Raw genomic sequence first — 17,544 nt, forward strand, 5'->3', positions numbered from 1 at the left:
ATTAAAGTTATTCCTGTTATAACAGGCCCCTTTCACTTGTATTTCAATACGCTTTTGTCAGAAAAGGCTGGTGATTGAAGCAAAGGGATGCTAAAGACTCCAGGCAGAAAGGACTGTAAACTACTATTCAGAATACAATAGTACCCCTTATCCACAGTTTCAGTTACCTGTTGTCAACCATGGTCTGAAAATATTAAATGGAAATTTCAGAAATAAACAATTCCTAAGTTTGAAACTGCACAATGTTCTGAGTGATGTGATGAAATCCTGTGCTGTCCGGCTCAGGATGTGAGTCTCCCTTTGTCCAGTGTATCCATACTGTATGCACTATGAACCCGTCAGTCACTAAGTAGCCATCTGACTGTCGAAGTATTCCAGTGCTTGTATTCAAGTAACCCTTATCTATTTAATAATGGCCTAAAAGAACACAAACGGTGACACTCGCGATTCAGGTATGCCAACAAGTGTTTCCTGTAAGTGAAAAGGTAGGTATGTATAGGTACTACTGATCTATCTGTAGTTTCAGGTATCTACTGGGGGTCCTGGAACAGGTAAGGGGGAACTACGGTAGTCTCCTAAATCCACAAACATTATCCAGAAACACACACTGGCCCAAATTCCAAGTTAATTTCTATTAATGTTATTTGCTGATAGTGACTTTTTAAAAATATATATCTTTATTTCAGAGAGGAAGGAAAAGGGAGAGAGAGAGAACTATCAATGATTAGAAAGAAGCACTGATCAGCTGCCTCCTGCACGCCCCACAGTGGGGATTGAGCCTGCAACCTGGACAGGTGCCCTGACAGGGAATTGGCCCTGACCTCCTGGTTCATAGGTCAACAACGTTCAACCACTCGGCCATGCCAGCCAGAATGACTGACTTTTATACACGATTTACAGGGCATTTTTAAAGTATTTTATTTTCATTTTTAAAATATTTTTTATTGTTTTAGAGAGAAAAGGAAGAAGAAGGGGGGGAAGAGGGAGAGAGAGAGAGAGAGAGAGAGAGAGAGAGAGAGAGAGAGAGAGAGAGAGAGAGAGAGAGAGAAACATCAATAATGAGAGTGGATTCTGGGGAAGATGGCGGTAAGGTAAACACTTGTATGTCTGCCTCTCACAACCACATCAGAGCTGCAACTGGGGATCTTATCTGAAACCTGAATAATGGGAGTGAATCATTGACTGGCTGCCTCCTGCACAACCCTCACTGGGCAGTGAGCCTGCAACCTGGACATATGCCCTTGACCAAAATCAAACCTGGGACCCTTCAGTCTGCAGAATGACACTCTATCCTCTGAGCAAAAGCAGCTAGGGCTTCTAAGGCATTTTTAAATTTAGAAAGCTAATTTAGGATTAAATATTATTCAACTATTCAGGAATATATAATCATTATCATCCCAAAATTCCTTTTATAAAGAAAATGGAACCTAACAACACAGTACAACTTGTCACAGACATAATTAGGAATACTGGATATTGTGAGGATTAGATAATGTAGTATTTTCCACATGTGAATTTTCGGATACTTTATATATTTACTGAACAGCGGGCGAAATCCTGTGAGACCCAGGACCAAGAATCCCACGACTCAATGGGACCCAAAAAGAGTTCCATGGCCACTGCTGCCACCGCTGCCAGGAGAGGCAGGACCCAGAAACCCACCCACGTGCACCTCGCTGTGCATGTAGCCCCGCCCACCCCCACACATAGCCTCCTGGCGTGATGGCATGACAACGTGACGACCACAGGCTTTTTATATAATAGATTTTTCCTTTTTTTTTTTTTAAATCCTCTCCCAAGGAAATGTTTACTGATTTTCAAGAGAAAGGGAGGGAGAGATGTATCTCTCTCACATTGATGTTTCCATCTCTTTTTTTCCCCTTTTTTCCTCTCTCTCTCTCTCTCTCTCTCTCTCTCTCTAAAAGTCAATGAAAAAAATATCCTTCGGTAAGGATTAACAAAAAAAGAGAAGAATAAGACTTAGATTATAACTGGAAAGAATGGGCCAGGTAAGAGGCACACAAATTTAAACCAATGGTGACCAGCTCTGAAAATTGTCCCTAAAAATGGAAGTGTAGGACAATGGGGCTTTCTCTTGTTTTATACCATCCTTGGTCACAAACACTTGAACAGAAACCAAGAAAGTAGAAACTTTTGAGTCAAATTGTATTATAATTTGGCAAATAAAAATGGGATCAAACTTTCAAGTTCTTGCTCTTCAAGAAATGAGAAAGCAGCAAGCTGAAAGGAGCAAACAGATAAATATTCCTGGAAAAAGTAACCATACCAACACTTAAGAATTGAGAGAAGGCAAGCATGTTGGTCACCCAAATACCAGAGGTGAAACAGCTTGTAAACAAGCTATGGAATCCCTGACTACATGCTAAAATTTTACTGACTTGAATATTGCTTTAAGTAAGTGATGGCTGTAGTTTGGAAATTTTACTTGTTGTAAGTTCTCAGGTTGTTATGGAATTTGACCTATATTTTCTTGACTTTGTCAACCTAAGATTGCATTTTTCTTCCCACAATGTATTCAGACACTAACAAAATGGTTTCTCTCAGCCCTCTGAACCCAGGGAGACTGAGAAGCAGCTCACCACTACCTCTAGAAGTGACGGAGTTAAAAAGGTCATCCCCTATCCATGAAAATAATTATTCTAAACTTCATCAAGGAGCTCCAGGACAACAAGGATCTGCATGAACTCAGGCTCAGTACTCACTGAAACAAAAGTGAAGCAGAGGCCAGCTCCCCTCTGTGCCAGCTGCTCTGTGTCGAGCCGAGGTTTTGCTAGCATTACTGACATCAGGGTTGGCAGAGCAGACTGCTCCTCCGATACCTCCTTTGCAGCACTGCCATCTAAACCATAGAGGGGCTGTTCTACTCGTCGCTGGAAAACATTAAAAAACACACAAATTACATGAGAAAGAAAACCTGATATTGCCAAAACATGAAACTGATTAAAACAGTTACTGAATATAATAATAATTTAAAAAAAAAATACCAAACACCCTGAAAACAAATATGGAGAGCATAACAATATTATTGGATTATAACCTAGCTATCAACCTGAATTAATCTTACTCAAATTAAGCAAAATTACATTTTAATGGTTCTATATTCACTCAACTCTGAATTGGCAGGTTACTCGGTAGAGTTCAACAAATCAACCTCAGTCCTACAAAGGAAATGTTATTTCTATCCTGTAGGTAAATGAAGATTAAGATATTTTATTTGTTCCCTACTTTATAGGTAGAGCTTATTTCACTCTTAATCCTGTTCTCACCACACTATACTTAGATGCAAAAAAACAACAACAACAGATGAAATAAATATAAGCAAAACAAGCTCCATACTACACTAAAAGAATAACATACTACAATTATGTATGATTTATTCCAGAAATGTAGGTATAGCTCATTATTAGCAAATCCACTAAAGTAAGGGGGGGGATCAAGATTCTTCCCTTTGTAAATGGCCCCTGCAAAAAAAATCTGCATTATTTGGCAACTCTTAAAAAACACACACACACAGAAGACCTGGTGGCTCAGTGATTGAGCATCGACCTCTGAACCAGGAGGTCACAGTCTGATTCCCAGTCAGAGCACATGGCTGGATCACAGGATCAATCCCCAGTGTGGGGTGTGCAGGAGGAAGCCAATCAAACGATTCTCTCTCATCACTGACGTTTCTATCTCTCTCCCACCTCATTCCTCTTTGAAATAAATAAAAATTTGTTTTTAAAAAATAAACAAAAAAACTAGAAGTATCCATCTTTCATATAACAAAGAGTATTTTTTTAGAAATTAACATACATAAACTTAATGGTGCTATAATAGAAACACTATCAGTAATGTTAGGAATTACATGGAATGAAAACATTAATATCACAATCATTCAACATTTTTATAAAAGTTTTGGTCAATGTGATAAGGAAAAATATGAGATAAAAACACTGGAAAATAGTAAAGCATCATTAAAAAGTATCATTTTTGGATGATATAACTATTCACAAAGGAAACCAAGCAAATCAACTGAAAAACAAAATAAGAATTTAGTAAAATAGTCATATATAAAATAGAGAAAAATCAATAGCTTTCCCATACACCAACAATTAATTACAATCAGAAAATGTAATGGAAGAAAAAGCAGACTTAAAATTTATGTAAAATACTCAGAAATACACTTGAGAATTATGCAGATTATTAAAGAAAGAAATGAAGCCCCAGGCAACAACTAGGAAAAACAAGAGACAGCAAAAAGATTTATAAAAACTTCAAATACTGAAATTATCAGCCACAGATTATAAAATAACTGTCTACTAGATTAAAAAAAAAAAAAAAAAAAAAAAAAAAAAAAGCTTGGAAATACCTGCAGGGAAATACAGCATGGGCCAAAGCAAATTTAAAGTTGTTCATATGAAAAAGGCATGCAGGTTATGATTATTATAATAGCTTTATTAACTCTGTGTTTCCATGTACTCACAACTGTAAACTTACTTTTGCTCTATCCAGTATCTGAACAAAAACTAAAAATCCACTGGGGTTCATAGCAAATCCGAATTTGGGAACTAAAAGGCAAGAAACTATCCAGAATGTGGCATACAGAGACTAAAAGAAAAAGAAGCTAAGGAGCATGGGGACAAAGTGAGACAGTTTACCATATCATCAATGGGGATTTCATTGAAGGATAAAAAAGAGAACAGAGTCCTAACTGGTTTGGCCCAGTGGATAGAGCATCTGCCTATGGACTGAAAGGTCCCAGGTTCGATTCCAGCCATGGGCATGTACCTTGGTTGCATGTACCTTGGTTGCAGGCACATAGGGAGTGTGCAGGAGGCAGCTGGTCAATGTTTCTCTCTCATCGATGTTTCTAACTCTCTATCCCTCTCCCTTTCTCTCTATAAGAAATCAATAAGATATATTTTAATAAATAAAATAAGAGTACAGAGATAATATTTGGAGACAATGGCTAATAATTTTTGAGAAATATTGCAAGACACCAACCCACAGATACCAGAAGCCCAATAAATCACAAGCAAGCAAAATAAAAGGATGCATCATAGTGAAACTGTAAAACACCACATATTTCAAAAGCAGCCAGGGAAAAAAGAGCAAATATTTTCAAATAAATAAGTAAATGAATGCTATTTTCTCAACAATAACAATATGAGCCAGAAGATAATGATAAACTAAAAAAATTTTAAAGTGCCAGTATAGAAACATACACAACAAAAACATCTTTCAAGACTAAGGGGACAGCCAAAACCAGTTTGGCTCAGTGGATAGAACGTCTGCCTGTGGACTGAAAGGTCCCAGGTTCGATTCCAGTCAAGGACATGTACCTTGGTTGCGGGCACATCCCCAGTAGTGTGTGTGCAAAAGGCAGCTGATCGATGATTCTCTCTTATTGATGTTTCTAACTCTCTAATCCCTCTCTTCCTCTCTGTAAAAAATCAATAAAATATATATTTTTTAAAAAAGAATAAGGGGCCGAAACCGGTTTGGCTCAATGGATAGAGTGTCGGCTTGGGGACTGAAAGGTCCCGGGTTCGATTCCGGTCAAGGGCATGTACCTTGGTTGCGGGCATATCTCCAGTAGGGGGTGTGCAAGAGGCAGCTGATCAATGACTCTCTCATGGATGTTTCTAACTCTCTATCTCTCTCCCTTCTTCACTGTACAAAATCAATAAAATATATTAAAAAAAAAAAAAAAAAGGAATAAGGGGACAGTAAAGTTATCTTAGCAAGCAAAAACTTAAGAGTTAACTTAACCTCGAGCAGATTTAAAAAAAAAAAAAAGAATACTAAAGGAGTAATTTGGGCAGAAGGAAATGACCTTAGGAGGAAGATGTAAGAAGTCAAAAGTAAAGAAATACAAAGAAAGAGGTAAATATACAGATAAAATAAGTGAACAGTGACAGTATAAAATGATAATATTTTACAAAAATAGCCGAAACCGGTTTGGCTAAGTGGATGGAGCGTCATTCTGTGGACTGAAAGGTCCCAGGTTCGATTCCGGTCAAGGGCATGTACATTGGTTGTGGGCACATTCCCAGTGGGGGGTGTGCAGGAGGCAGCTAGTCAATGTTTCTCTCTCATCAATGTTTCTAGCTCTCTATCACTCTCTCTTACTCTCTGTAAAAAAAATCAATAAAATATATATATATATTTTTGCCAAAACCGGTTTGGCTTTCAGTGGATATTGTAAAAAATCAATAAAATATATTAAAAAATATATATATATATATTAAAAAGGCAAAATAAAAACATACCACCACCAAGTCAGTAGCAGGCAAATTGAGTTAATGTTCTGAGGTACTCATTTATTTGGGAGCAGGGTAAAGTTAGTTATATTGAATATCAGATAAATTGCATTTAGAGCAAAAAAAAAAAAAATCACAAGAAATGAATAATACATACACTTAATACATAGAGCAAAATTTTAAATACAGGAAGAAATAGACAACTCCTCAAATTATGAAAGATGTGATAGATAGTAACTGACAGAACAAACAGCCTAACTGACAGAATCAGAACACAAAAGATTTAAACACTGATTAAACATCATGGCTAAGGGTTCCAGTCAAGATGATGGAGAAAAACATAATAAAAGCACATAGTATTATGACCTGTCCTCCCCCCAAATAAAATAAAAAACAAAGCACATCATGATTAACAAAACTGACTTAATGACAAAGCTAAACTGTTTTATTTAGGGTGTACATGGATGATCAACAGTAAGGAATAGCAAATAATCACAAAAATTAGAATAGCAGCTGTTTCTAGTGTAGAGGGGGGGGAGATGTGATCAGGGAAGAGCACATATAAGTTTCTAGGAAGCTGGAGATAGTTTACTTCTTGACCTAACTATTACACAGAGTTAACTTTATAGTGATTTCCGGTAAGTATTTTTTGTGAAAGACCAGACAAATATTTTAGCCTTTAAAGCCATACATTCTCCCTGACATAAATTTTTCTTTGTCTCTGTAACTCTTTAAAAACCTACTCATTCTTAGCTTGCCAGCTGTGGGCTGTAGTTTACCAACTCTTGCATTAAAATGGTGTTTTATGTGTTGTTGTTTTTTAATCCTGACCTTAGAATGGATATATTGTATATATATATAAATTTTTTTCCATTGATTTTTATTAAGAGTGGAAGGGAAAGAAAGAGACAGAGAGCAACACTGATGTGAGAGGGATACATCGATTGGTTGCCTCCTGCATGCCCCTGACCAGGGCCAGGAACCTGCAACTGAAGTACGTGACCTTGATTGAAATCAAACCTGGGACCCTTTGGTCCACAGGCTGACCCTCTATCCACAGAGCCAAGCCAGCTAGGGCTGTTTTATGTACTTTTGCTTAAATTTAAAAAATACAAAAAAACTACTGGGGGGGGGGGGGGGAGGGAAGAAAAAGTAATTTTTTTTTTCCAATCCTTATCCAAGGATATTTTTTTTTATTGATTTTAGGGGAAAAGAAAAAGGGAAGTGGGGGGGGAGGGGGGAGCAGAGAAGAAACATCAATGTGAGAAACATCAATTGGTTGCCTCCTGGCACTAGCCCCAACCATGGATCAAACTCACAACCTGGGTATGATGCCCCAACCGCCAATCAAACCTGTGACACCTTAGTGCACAGATGACATTCCAACCGAGCCACACGGGCCAGGGCACTAAGCAATTCTTTATCCATATATTCTTCCCTTTCAAGACTTCAATACCCACTGTGCGCCAAACACTATTTTGGGGTGTTAGAGACTGAAAACTGAACAAGATATTATCTTGCCAAGATATTCCCTATCAAGTAAGAGAAATAATTAAAATAATTATACCTTTATGTAAAGTAATAAGTACTGTGATAAATGAAAACAGCAGGAAACAAAACAAAGCCAAGCTCTTGCTCTCATGGGATGAACATTTTAGAGGGAGAAGATGGGTAATAGGTAAATCATATAGTTAAAAATTAAAACATATAGCTTATAAATTAAAATATTAAAACTATACTACACACCAAATATGATGAATGATCTACAGTAACACACAATAATATGGATGAATCTCACAAAAGTAATGCTGAAAAAAGAATGTCAGACTAAGAGTATATACTGTATGGTTCCTTTTATACACAGTACAAAAACAAGAAAAACTCATCTATGCTGTTAGAAGTCCGGATAGATATAGTATTCTGGATGGCAGGAAGAGGTCTATAGCTGGAAGGGAGACTAAGGGAGGCTTCTGGGGGCTGGTGTGACTTCATTTCCTGTGCTAGAATAGTTCTGTGGGGCCTCTCCTGTGCACTGTGGGATGTTTACCAGCATCCCTGGTCTCTGCCCACTAAATGCCAATGGTACCATCCCTCCACCCCTAGTTGTGACTACAAATTATGCCAACGTTGGCAAATGTCCAGAGGAGCAAAAGTACCTGGTTGAAAACCACTAATTTGGCTATAATGTGTTTAAGACCTTCAGATTTCACTTATAGGCAGTAAACAAACCTACATATCTCAAATTTGTATAGCATTAGCTTCTCTGCTATGTCACCAATTAAGTCTTAAAAATAATTGAAATGCCAGGAGCTAACCAAAGTTTTTAAAAAATACACTTATAGGAACATATAAGTTTGTCAAGGATAAAAAAAACACAAAACTGTTTGGATAGGAAACCATTTCCTTGACAGAACACTGAGCTGTAGGCTTAGAGGGAATTTATTATACTGAGAATAGAGTTAGCTCTTGTGAAACATTAATTTACTATATATAGATTTGAATCTAAATGACTGATTCAGAGGTAATATTATGAACTTTTCTCCTTACTGCCTCATTCCCCTTGAGTGATTAATTTAAGAGAAATTTTGCTTGAGTGTTCCTGGGTTTCTTGTCTCCTGCAACAGGTGTCAAGTTTCTCCAGGTGAATGCTTACCGGTAAGGGATTGGATAAGGAATGTTGCGGTGAGGATCGTGCAACTGGTGGAACACTTCTGCCAGGGCTGGTTCCTGGCCCGCTTCCCCCAGCAAACTGGCCAACAGGGAAAAATGGATATGAATAATTCAAAACAGTACTATGCTTCAGATAAGGAGAGTAAAAGATTAATACACAAACAGGTCTTAATTACATATGGCCCTTCTAAGTCAATACATCTTATTCTAGAAAGAAGATGCCGTAAGTGAAGTTTTGTTATCTTTTCCATGAGATTTTTAACAAGGAACTCCAGCAGAAATGTACGAAGAAAACATGGATAGAAGCGGTTTTGAAAAACATAAGAGAAGATGTTTTTCCTTCTTGTCACCAAATACACGAAGCAGAAATACAGTGGTGTAGTGGATGCTAGTGTCTTCTTTAGTAACCACTGATGATGGGTCAGTGAGCTCACTACGTGTCCCACTGGACTAAAGAGAAGAGTCCAAGTTACTCAACTTCAACCTTTGTAAGACACAAAACCTTGTCTGGCCAAGAAAAATATCACCTCATTTGTGAATTTTTATATCATCACAGACATGACATATCATAAACAAATTTAAATTCAGAAAGCCAGCAGCAGTTTCCTCTAATAGAGAGAAATTGGATGGCATAAGACAGATGAAGGTGGGAAGGGCAGGAAAGCATTGTGAAAGAAAAATATTGCTTTCTAAAGCCTTAAATAAAGCAAAATTTTATTTAAAAATTGATTCTCTTCCCCCCAAAAATTTAACTTACCTCAAAGTAATCACTAATTTTATGTCCCCTAGGTGTGCCTTTCCCTGAAAATGAAACCAAAGTAAGTATAGTTTTTCCAATAACACATGTAAACTATCAATCACTAAAATGTACTATGTACTCAATAACTGCATACATTGTTATCAATTCAAGTCCTGGTTTTACTTTTGACAAATGAGCAAAATACCTAGCTCATAAGGACAGGGAGCTTCCTCTATGTAAAGATCTTTTCACAGCTTGCTTCCCTTTAAGATTTGTTAATCTTTCTTTATAAATACACTTTTATGTCACAACTGTGAATCAAAATAAAAGTAATCTATAACCCGTACCCCCAACTTAGAGAACAAAGAATTCAAAACAAACTCGTTTAAAGTAAAGGGTTTATTCTATTTCACAAGACTTTGTGACCTTGTCATTTTGGGAGAATTCTACCCCTCACCCTAAAAGTAAAAAATTAGATTAAAAAAAAAGAAAAAAAGAAAAATGCAAATAGACTGGGACTTCTATTACAGGAGGCAAAGGGGAGTGGGGGAGGAGAGCCCAACCATTTATTCTTTCTTTATATAAAGATATTTGGCATTAGAACTGTCACATCTATAGATTTACTCCACAGAGTGCCATTGTCCAACTAAATAATTGATACGGAAAAAGAATAGGTGGAAAGGACAGCCAGGTAAATAAAACCATTTCTGGGCACCTATTATTAACAAATCACTGTTCTAATGCATAGTTGAAGCTCCAGTTAACTTCTTTTCTGTACAATACATGCTCGGTCTGAAAGAAAAAAACCTGTGGCCAGAAGATCGTTAACTTACAATACGAAAACATAAGTCCCCAAAGAACTGACACTGTATTGTCAAGTGTATATCAAGTGGCAAGTCTATAATAAACATCATGATATTCCCTTAAGATACAACAGCTCCTTTGTTAGGAATCCCTGCATATAAACTAATTATCTAGTATGATGGAAAATTCTACCTGAGTACAGTACATAAGAGTTTAGTATTTTTATTGGTGTGAAATTACTACTACCTTGGCTAGTTTCATATGATTCAGCTTTTCTTTTCCGGTTTCTCTGGTCATTCTGTTTTTTCTCAGGAGTCTGTTAAATACCATAGAAATCACAATTAGCATTGTGTCAAATTTTTCAGATTATGAAAATTAAAGAATATGTACAAAATATCAAAATTTATAAGAAGATTTAACTGGTACAGACAAGTCCTAAATCAGTGTCCTGTTCTTAGAGCAGGGTCATGGAGAGTATAAGGTCTGGAACCACACCATCTATATAATCTTTGGCAAACTGATTAAAATATCAGAGCTTCTATTTACTTGTTTGTAAATTAGCATTGCTGCAAAGCCTAAATATTTAAAAAGCACAAATGTAGTACAAATATCTAGCATACAGTAAGCTTGCTAAAATATCCTAAGAGCTGCTATATACTTTATAAGAGCTTAAATCCAATTCTTTTTCCAAAAAGGACAGACCTGCATAATCAATCAACTGGCTCTAATTTATTGAAAGTTCTGTTGAAATGCAAAATAGGTAGCTGCAGACTTGGACCCATATCCATGCAGCTGAATTTTTTGCCTGAAAACATTTCTTCAAATTCTATTACTAAACTTGGTCAGGCTACACTGATATACTGACCCACACATCTGAGTACTAACAAGCATTAAAATTCAAGGGCATCTAAACTAATTCAGATACAACTGCAAATATCTGACCTTTATTGATGGCAACTAAGCAAAAATTTGAAAGAAATACAGATACAAGGAGGTGGGGGAGGTGGAAGAGAATATAGGGGGAATAAATGGTGATGAAGACTTAACTTGGGGTGGTGGCCACATAGTACAGTGTACAGATAATGTGATGTGGAATTATGCACCTGAGACTTGTATAATTTTGTCAATCAGTATCACCCCAGTAAATTCAATAAAAAGGAAAAAATTAAAATTAAAAAATACATTCAAAGAGCACACAACTTAAACAGCGCAGACCTTAACAGCATCCCTGAAGTTATATTATCTTTTCTCCCAGACTGAAACTGTTGAAATATGAAAAGTCTTTTAACAGATCTGGCTTCTTACCTCTACTTCTTTATCACTCAAGGAACCCACGCTGCACAAACTCTGGTTTGATGACTCGCTATTAAGTGGCCCCTAAAAGACAAAAAAATGAATTAAAAGAAACTAATTTAACCCTTTGCACTCCGCTGTCCCCTCAGGGGACATCGGAATTCTAGCTTATCACTCGGATGTCCCCTCTCAGGGGACATTGCAGTTTATTAGTGATTACGGGGAATTGAGTTATTTCAACGCAACTTTTTGAGACATGCATGTTTCCCTGAAGTTTTATCTTGAAATGGCACAAGAAATTAAATCAAAATATTGTAAAATTACTAAGATATATACAAGAAATGTCAGCGGGTTTTGTGTCGGACGAGAACGTGAGATGCGTGCTCACGACGGTCCGAGCACTTCGAGACGCCACTTGAAAAGAGCGATAAGGGGAGTTTGTAGAAGAAAGGTCGGTTTTCGAACATAGCGCGCACTGTATAGTGAGATATATAATTACAAATAAACAAGTCTACATCTGGAGGAAAAGATTTTCAAAGCTGAGCTCATTTTGGTTTGAAGCTTCGAGCAGTGCACATAGATCTAACGAGTGAGAAAATTGGAAAAGTGATTCTTTTCTTAGTGAATAAATTGTTTGGTGAAAGCTATTTTGGTAAATATCATCTTGTCATTTAGTAATAACAATTAGAAATTTTCAACCCATGCATTTATCCATATTTTTTATTAGAACAATGGCAAAGCTTTCAACCACGAATGAGTCTCATGACACAAGTAGTAGTGAAGGTGAGCTCCAGATAGACCTCTATACAGACACATTAGAAAGACTAACTGTAGAACAAAACGACAGCAGTGATAGTGATATCGTTCAACCTAGAAGGCGACGAATTGTTCGCATAGATAGCGAAAGCGATAATAGTAGTACGGAAGAAAACACACGGCAACATGACAATGTATTGTCAAGTGAAGAGTGTGAAGATGTTACCGAATCGGATGTTCCTCCAGCCACGATAAATTTTGATTTACACGAAGAAATAGCCGGACCACAAGTCCCGAGTAACATAAAAGAGCCCATAGACTATTTCACATTATATTTTACTGAAGAATTAGTAGACAGCATAATAAAAGAGACAAACAATTATGCCAAAGAAGAAAATGGAAAGAAACAGCTTTCCCGAAAGTCAACTTGGCACAAGTGGTACAATATTACCAAAGAATTTTTAGCATTTATCGCCGTCATCCTGAATATGGGATTGATTCAACTTTCCAACATGCAAGAATACTGGTCTACTGCTGCCAATAGTAGAATCCCTTTTTGTTCGGAAACATTTACCAGGTCCAGATTTATGCAGATATTTTGGATGTTACATTTGAACAAACCCACGCAAGGAAATGCAACGATAAGAACTCGCATTCAGAAAGTTAGCAACTATTTAGAATATATAGATAGCAAATTTAGACAGTATTTCATACCATATAAAGCAGTCTCTGTGGATGAATCTGTTGTAAAGTTCAAAGGCAGAATAGCATTTATTACGTATAATCCCAACAAGCCAACAAAGTGGGGTATATGCATAAATGTGCTGGCGGACTCAAGAATGGGATACTTATTTACAATACTTCCATACTATGGCAGCATAACCTCTGATAATATATCCCGGCCGGATCTTCCAGTGAGTACCAGGATTCCACTACATTTATTCAAGAAATTATTAGAAAGAGTTCCTGATGCAAAAGGATACCACATGTTCACCGACAGGTACTATACCAGCATCCTTTTAGTGGAAGAACTGCTAAAGATGAATTGTCATCTTACTGGCACAATAAAGATAAATCGAAAAGGCGTACCGACACAAATAAAAAAACCAAAATTTTCAATCAATAAAACAATTGCATACAGAAAGAATAATACTACGCTCCTTGCGTGGAAAGATAAAAGAATTATTACCATGCTCACCAATTATTATAACACAAACCTACAATCTACCCAGAGAACATTACGTGGTGGACATATCGTAACAGTCAGTAAGCCTGAAATGCTGTTAGAATATACGGCAAATATGGGTGGTGTGGATCGTGCAGATCAATACGCTAGAGTACGTATTGTTTCCTCCGTAAATCGCTCAAATGGTGGAGGAAGTTATTTTTTGGGGGGTTGGAAATGTGTGTGATAAACTCATACATAATGTATCGCATCGAAAAACAAACAAGTAATGAAACGCCAATGACACACCACAAGTTTGTCAAGACACTCGTTGACCAATTAAAGGGCGATTTTCGTGTATCAAGAACACGTCCATCCACATCTTCTGCGGACAATAGATTAAACAATAAACTACATATTCCCGATGTGGGACAAAGAAAACGGGACTGCATTATGTGTTCTAACAGGAAAACACCTGGTGGCAGGTGTCAAACCACTTATTACTGTCAAACATGCACTAATCAGCCTGCAATGCATATTGGGGAGTGTTTCAAAACTTATCATACTGTACAAAATTATAAACAATAAAATATTGGGTTTTTTTGCAAATATACATTCCTCGATGTCACCCAATTCATATAAGTCCAATATCATTATAATACGTTACTTGGTTCCAAAATTATACTAAATACTACGAGGGTCTGTAAATGCACGTTTCCGCCGCAAAGTAGCGTCGAGTAGCTGGTAGCCAATATCCAGAATGGTTCGGAGTGCAAAGGGTTAAGATAAAGCAAAAGTGAGGAAGAAGCCTGTTGATTCTGTTGTCTACCGTATGTCACCTGACGGAAGCCAAAGGGTAACTACAATGTCTCCAAGTCAACTTTCAAAGAACTCAACTACAGTACCCTTATGTTAAAATTCTCTACTATTATTTTCAATTCCTTTATAAAACACTATACTTGTGTGCAGATTTTCTCTGAGTACATGATGTGAATTCATTCTTTAAGAAAAATAAGCAGGAGAAATCAATTCTCTCAGCCTCTTCATACAGATAATATCTGAAAGCTGAGATGTTAAGAAATATTTAAAGGTTCCTTATGAAGGGGTGGTCAGGAACCGCATTGAACGAAATGCTTTAAGGAGGTATGACTGCTATTTCAAAAAACACAAAGTCACAAGAGATGGATTTTTCAGAGCCTAATAGCAAGAGAAGCTCTGCTAGCCCATTCCTCAGTGAAACTGGTACAGACTATTAAAAACAACAACAACAAAAAACCAACAACTACTCAAAGCTTCTGGAAATGATCTCTAAGGGCAAACAGCAAATAAAGAAACAATTATTCAATAAAATCTATGACAATTCAGTTTGAAAGGTGAAAAGTCTATGGTATTTGGAATAAGACCACTCCCTCCCCTCCTCTCTTCCTTCTCAGCAAGGCTACAGACTGCTGCAGCCATAACACAGGACTCCCTCTCTCCTCAGTTCTCAGTCCAAGAGCTGTCTTCCTGGGTGAGGAGAGATAAAACGCGCGCGCGCGCGCACACACACACACACACACACACACACACACACACACACACTCCTTGCCCTCCCCCTCCTCCTCCTTCCCAGGACTCAGCTCCTAGAGCAAGGAGGTCATTCACAGAAAAGTTCACCTCTCCCCCCTCCCCAGCTCCAGAACCCTGGCTCAGACATTTGGCCTCAGGGGGAAAACTGGAACCCATAGTAAGAAATCTCTTCCCAAGAGTGTGGACAAGAACAGTGGTGGTAGTAAAAGGTGACCAAAATGAGATTACAGTAAACCCTCGATTTTGTGGGCCTTGATTAAACAGACTTCAGATTTAATGGGAAAAATTTCCAATCCATATGTAATATGTGAATATGACTACCCTGTTAATTTCCAAATGCTTTTAATCAGATTTACTTATAATTGAATTAATAGGGTATTTTTTTGTTATTAATTTACTGTCATTTTTAATAAATTTTAGCAAACTGGCCATATGTTGGAAAAAACACTAGTAATTTTGCCAACATAAATATTACATATCTACAAATTATAATCTACACTAGTGACCCGGTGCACGAATTCATGCACATTGAAATTAATTAGAAAAAAAATTTTAATATCACTATTCACCTTCTCTATAACAGAAGTGTAAACCAAATTCACAATCAACAATGACAGATCGAAACACGTGTGCGACTGGCGCCAGCGAGAGCTTTATATGTATCATGCATGTGCAACTCAACTTAGCTTTTTATATACATAGAATAAGTTAGCTTAATTAGATCTGCTTTCTGATGTAGCTAAACTTTTTCCAGCCCAGTGAAGCACCACAATTTCTCTTTCAGGTAATTTTTAGCAACACAGAAGTATATCAACATGAAGCAGATTATTATTGTAGATCACGCAGGCAGAACAAAGGGTAAAATAACTGCAGCAGTGTTTGACTATATTCTGCACAGTGAGAAAACCTGAAGTCATTTTCAAGGCCCACCATTTCTTACTTCTTTTCAATTGGGTCAAGTTTCTAAACTTTCTAAATCTCCATTTTCCAGCTAATGACAAGAAAATAGGATTCCACCGAGTCTCCTATCTACCTACTCCAGGACTTCTGTAGGATCAAATGAGATGAGGCATGGGAAAACACTTCACAGACGTTCGGTTTAAGTGTGAAATGTTTCCACCTGGCTATAAAGCAAGTCGTGTTTCTGGGCTGAAGAAACTGCAAGAAGGCTAGTAGTTGCTAGGGAGAGGAAGCCAGATGTTGTTACATGACATCATTACCAGGAAAGACACCAGGATAGACACTTAGCATAATAGACTTTTTAAAAATATATTTTATTGACTTTTTTACAGAGAGGAAGGGAAAGGGATAGAGAGCTAGAAACATCAATGAGAGAGAAACATTGACCAGCTGCCTCCTGCACACCTCCACAGGGGATGTGCCCACAACCAATGCACATGTCCTTGACTGGAATCAAACTTGGGACCTTTCAGTCCGCAGACTGACACTCTATCCACTGAACCAAACCAGTTTCAGCTAGCCTTTCATATATATACTAGAGGCCCGGTGCACAAAATTTGTGCACAGAGGAGGGTTGTCCCTCAACCTAGCCTTCACCCTCTCCAATCTGGGACATCCCTCTCACAATCCAGGGCTGCTGGCTCCCAACCGCTTGCCTGCTTCTGCCTGATTGCCTGTAACCACTTCTGCCTGCCAGCCTGATAATTGCTTCCCGGCTGGCCCGATTGTCCGTAACTGTCCTCCCCTATCGGCCTGGTCACCCCTAACTGTCCTCCCCTGCAGGCCTGGTCACCCCCAACTGCCCTCCCCTGCTGGCCTGGGTCCCCCCCTGAACTGTCCTCCCCTGCAGGCCTGGTCCCCCTCAATTCCCTTACCCTGCAGGCCTGGGTTCCCCTCAACTGCCCTCCCCTGCAGGCCTGAGTCCCCCCCCCCCAACTTCCCTCCCTTGCTGGCCTGGTCACCCCAACTGCCCACAACTGCCCTTCCCCACCAGTCATCTTGTGGCGGCCATCCTTTGTGTCTTGGAGTGACAGTCAATTTGCATATTACTCTCTTATTAGATAGGAGACAGGTATTTAAATCCAAGAGTCACCACTTGTTCTCATTCAGCAAACGATTAGCACGTGATCACAGTGCACTGCATGCTTCTGTTGCAGCATGGCATGACTTTCAGCTATAATTTTAACACAGGCTGGCAAATGTTCCCCCATGCACTAGGCCATGCCCCAGCCATGTGCATTTGTTTATTATCACTGAGTAGTGAATGCACACATTTACTAAACCCATTCAGTATAAATTTAAAATTACTGTCAGCATGGCTC

The 17,544-nt window shown here is 38.1% G+C and overlaps 1 protein-coding gene across 15 annotated transcripts in view; it reads right to left on the bottom strand.

Annotated features, from left to right (window-relative positions):
* TLK2 (tousled like kinase 2) overlaps positions 1-17,544 on the bottom strand; it is an 86,410-nt gene that overhangs the window by 43,081 nt on the left and 25,785 nt on the right. For 11 of the 15 annotated variants that reach the window (XM_036450659.2, XM_036450657.1, XM_036450656.2 and 8 more), the window contains exons 3-7: positions 11,785-11,856; positions 10,726-10,795; positions 9,694-9,737; positions 8,920-9,015; positions 2,724-2,891 (exon numbers count right to left, since the gene is read on the bottom strand). In XM_036450659.2, coding sequence (XP_036306552.1) covers positions 2,724-2,891; positions 8,920-9,015; positions 9,694-9,737; positions 10,726-10,795; positions 11,785-11,856 — 450 coding nt within the window. The remainder of the gene's footprint in view (positions 1-2,723; positions 2,892-8,919; positions 9,016-9,693; positions 9,738-10,725; positions 10,796-11,784; positions 11,857-17,544) is intronic. The other 4 variants (XM_036450661.1, XM_036450655.2, XM_036450653.1 and 1 more) reach the window with 2 other exon arrangements.

The sequence above is a fragment of the Pipistrellus kuhlii genome, unplaced genomic scaffold, assembly GCF_014108245.1.
Source record: "Pipistrellus kuhlii isolate mPipKuh1 unplaced genomic scaffold, mPipKuh1.p scaffold_m20_p_22, whole genome shotgun sequence".
Taxonomy (NCBI): domain Eukaryota; kingdom Metazoa; phylum Chordata; class Mammalia; order Chiroptera; family Vespertilionidae; genus Pipistrellus; species Pipistrellus kuhlii.